The sequence below is a fragment of the Ochotona curzoniae genome, unplaced genomic scaffold (assembly GCF_017591425.1).
Source record: "Ochotona curzoniae isolate NIBS_2020 unplaced genomic scaffold, NIBS_Ocur_1.0 contig_2404, whole genome shotgun sequence".
Lineage (NCBI taxonomy): Eukaryota > Metazoa > Chordata > Mammalia > Lagomorpha > Ochotonidae > Ochotona > Ochotona curzoniae.
Window position 1 is genome coordinate 4,907,307 of NW_024465451.1, and position 2,961 is coordinate 4,910,267.

Genomic DNA, 2,961 nt, shown 5'->3' on the forward strand with positions numbered 1-2,961 from the left:
AAGCCTTGTCATAGACCTGGATAACTCCACCATGCTTGCCAACCCTTTTCCTCCTCATTCTGCTCCCTGCCTGGTCCCACCTGTGACAAAAAAAAAAAAAAAAAAAAAAAATTAGCATGCAGCAGAGTGCGTTGTTAGCATCCATGAAGGAGCCCTGTCGCCCTGTCATTTTGGCTGGAAAAGTCTGCTTTCACAGCGATGTACCCAAGCAGAATGTGCCCGAAAGACAAGACAACTTGTGCTTCCCTCATGCACAGCAGGGAGCCATGCATCAGAGTCAGCGCCTGGCAAGGACACTGTCTTCACAATTTTCTCTTAACCCTTCCTTTCCTATCTGCTTCCTTTGAGCTGCCCAAACAGCAGACACTTTTCATGACTGTGTCTGATCATTTTCACATTCCCAACCCCCAGCTCTGAGTTGTGCAGACAGTGGGTGCTCAACAAACACTGCTTGATTGCAAGAGCGATGGGCCGTCCAGCTCTTGACTCTCTTACCTCTCTTCCGCTTGCACTTCACACAGCAGCCACACCAGACCGCTTTGCTTCCTTGCAACCTCTCCCAGTCTACCGCCACACGCTCTTTTTGCACATGCTTCACACACACACACCTTCAAGTCACTGCTTGTACCTCTGCTTTTCCCAGGAACCTTTCCTGACTCCTGACTGGTTTCTGCCTTTTGTCATTCCCCAAACTTCCTGCATGTCCTCCTTCACAGAGCTCATGGTCCTGCTGTTGGACGACTTACTCTTCATCTTTCTGTCTTCCCCACTGTATGGCAAACTGTTTACTCTGACCACTCACTGAATGTGTGAATTTCTCTGAAAAAAAAAAAAAGACACATGACTAAGAGTAAGGACCTGGGATGGGCATTTGGCGTGGTGGTTAGCAGTCATTTGCAACACCTGCATCCCACATCCAAGGGCCTAGAATCAAGTGTCAGTTCTGCTCTCCATTCTAGCTTCCAGCTGACATCCAGTCTGGTGGCAGCAGCTACTTGGGTCCCTACCATCCACACTGGAGATTGGGATTGAATTCATAACTCCCGGTTGCAGTCTGGCCAGCCCTGGTTGTTGCGGGTATTTGAAGAATAAACAAGAGGTTGAGATCTCTCTCTCTCTCTCTCTCTCTCTCTCTCCCCTCCCGCAACCCTGTCAAATACACTACATAGATAAACAAACAGACAAACAAGCGGATAGGTGGAAATATTTTTTTTTTAAAGATTTAGGACCTCTTTCTTGGCTCAGACCTCGGTGGCGGTGAGATGACTAAACAAACCAAGAAGGTAGGGATCGTGGGCAAGTACAGGATCCACTATAGTGCCTCCCTCTGGAAGATGGTGAAGAAGATTTAAATCAGTTAGCATGCCAAGTATAGTGCTCCTTCTGCAGCAAAACCAAGATGAAGAGGCATGCCATGGGCTTCTGGCACTGTAGTTCCTACATGAAGACAGTGGCCAGTGGGGCCTGGACATACAACACCACTTCTGCTGTCACAGTTAAGTCTGCGATCTGGATGCTGAAAGAATTGAAACACCAGTAGAGGTGCCTTTTTGGAGATCTAAGCAGCCTATAATAAATGGAGTAATTTATATTACAAAAAAAATAGTTAGGATCTTTTTCTCAGTATTTGTGGGCCAGGTTCTCTTACCACGGAACACTCTAAAGGAACCCCATTCTACATCCATGTCCTTTGAGACTGGGCCACCACCACCTCATGGTTCCTGATCTGCCCCAACTCTGCCAAACTTCTGTCACACTTCAGGATCCACTGGTCTCTTACAGGTTGATTTATGTTCTATGCTGCTTTTCTTACAAATGTTTGTTTTTATCCTTTATTATGCTATTTTCAGCTCTTTTAGCTTTCTCCTGCTTTAGTACTATTAAAAAGAAAGTTCCACCATAAGAAGGAAGAGTGCTAGGCATCTGATCTAGCCTTCACCAGGAACACAAAATGCCCCATCTTCTCATGTTTCCCCCACGAACAGGTTCTACAGAATAACTTCTCTGTTCAAAGAAAACTTTCTGGTTTAGTTCTGGAAGAGTCTATAGACTAAAGTAATTTCACTAGGAGAGAGAAATGTTTCCCACCAGAAGTCACTATACTTGGTTACAAAGGAGAGAAAAATGTAGGAATTCTCTAACTCCAGCAGATCAGCGCTGCTCTGTGTGTGTATTTGTGTGTCTGTCTTCCCAGGGTTAGGGCCAGGAGCCAAAGTCCTCCAGAAAACCCTGGAAAGTGGAGAAGTTAACAAAGAATGAATGACTGCAGAAATGACAGAAAGAGTACGTGAACAGATGGATGGTAGACAAATGAACTACGGAACAATGAATGAAGCAGCGCCTACATCAATGAGTAAATAAAGAGATGGATGTGATGGGCAGAGGGTTGGATCAGCAGATGAATGGCTAGAAGAGTGAATCAATTAATGAATGGGTGATTGATTGAATGAGTGAATCGTGGAGCAAATAAATGAGGGGGCTGTTTAATAAATGAATTATAGTAAGCTCTGTAATTTGGGCATATCCAAGGCATGCTCTAGAGACCATAAACTGAACCTACACACACACGCACACACACACAGAGTCGTTAAAAACAAACACCAGCAGGCATACGGAGCAGCTCACAGATGGGTGTCCCCAGTTGAGTGTGTCACTGGACAAGTCTTCAGGGTAGCTCCTCAGCCTCACTGCCGACTACCATCAAAGCTATGACATGAGAGATGGGTGTTGGGTTGGGACAATGGTTCTCGTCCCTAGTTGTGTTTCAGGATCGCCTGAGAAACCTAGTAGAAAATAGATCAGGTTGACTTGGACTGGGAGCGGCCAGGGAAGAGGCTGGGATGCAAACAGGAGACAGGTACTGTTGGGTTTATTTGGGAAATTTTTTCAAGGCTCCCTCAAGATTCTGATGTGCAACCAAGGCTGAGAACTGCTGATTTCATGATGAATTAAATTCTGACG

The 2,961-nt window shown here is 45.6% G+C and overlaps 1 protein-coding gene across 1 annotated transcript; it reads left to right on the forward strand.

Annotated features, from left to right (window-relative positions):
• Positions 1-1,262: 1,262 nt before the first annotated feature.
• On the forward strand, positions 1,263-1,540 carry LOC121152350 (60S ribosomal protein L37a-like). Its single transcript, XM_040974403.1, is given in 2 exon segments — positions 1,263-1,371; positions 1,374-1,540. Coding segments are annotated over 2 exon segments (276 nt in total).
• The last annotated feature ends 1,421 nt before the right edge of the window (positions 1,541-2,961 follow it).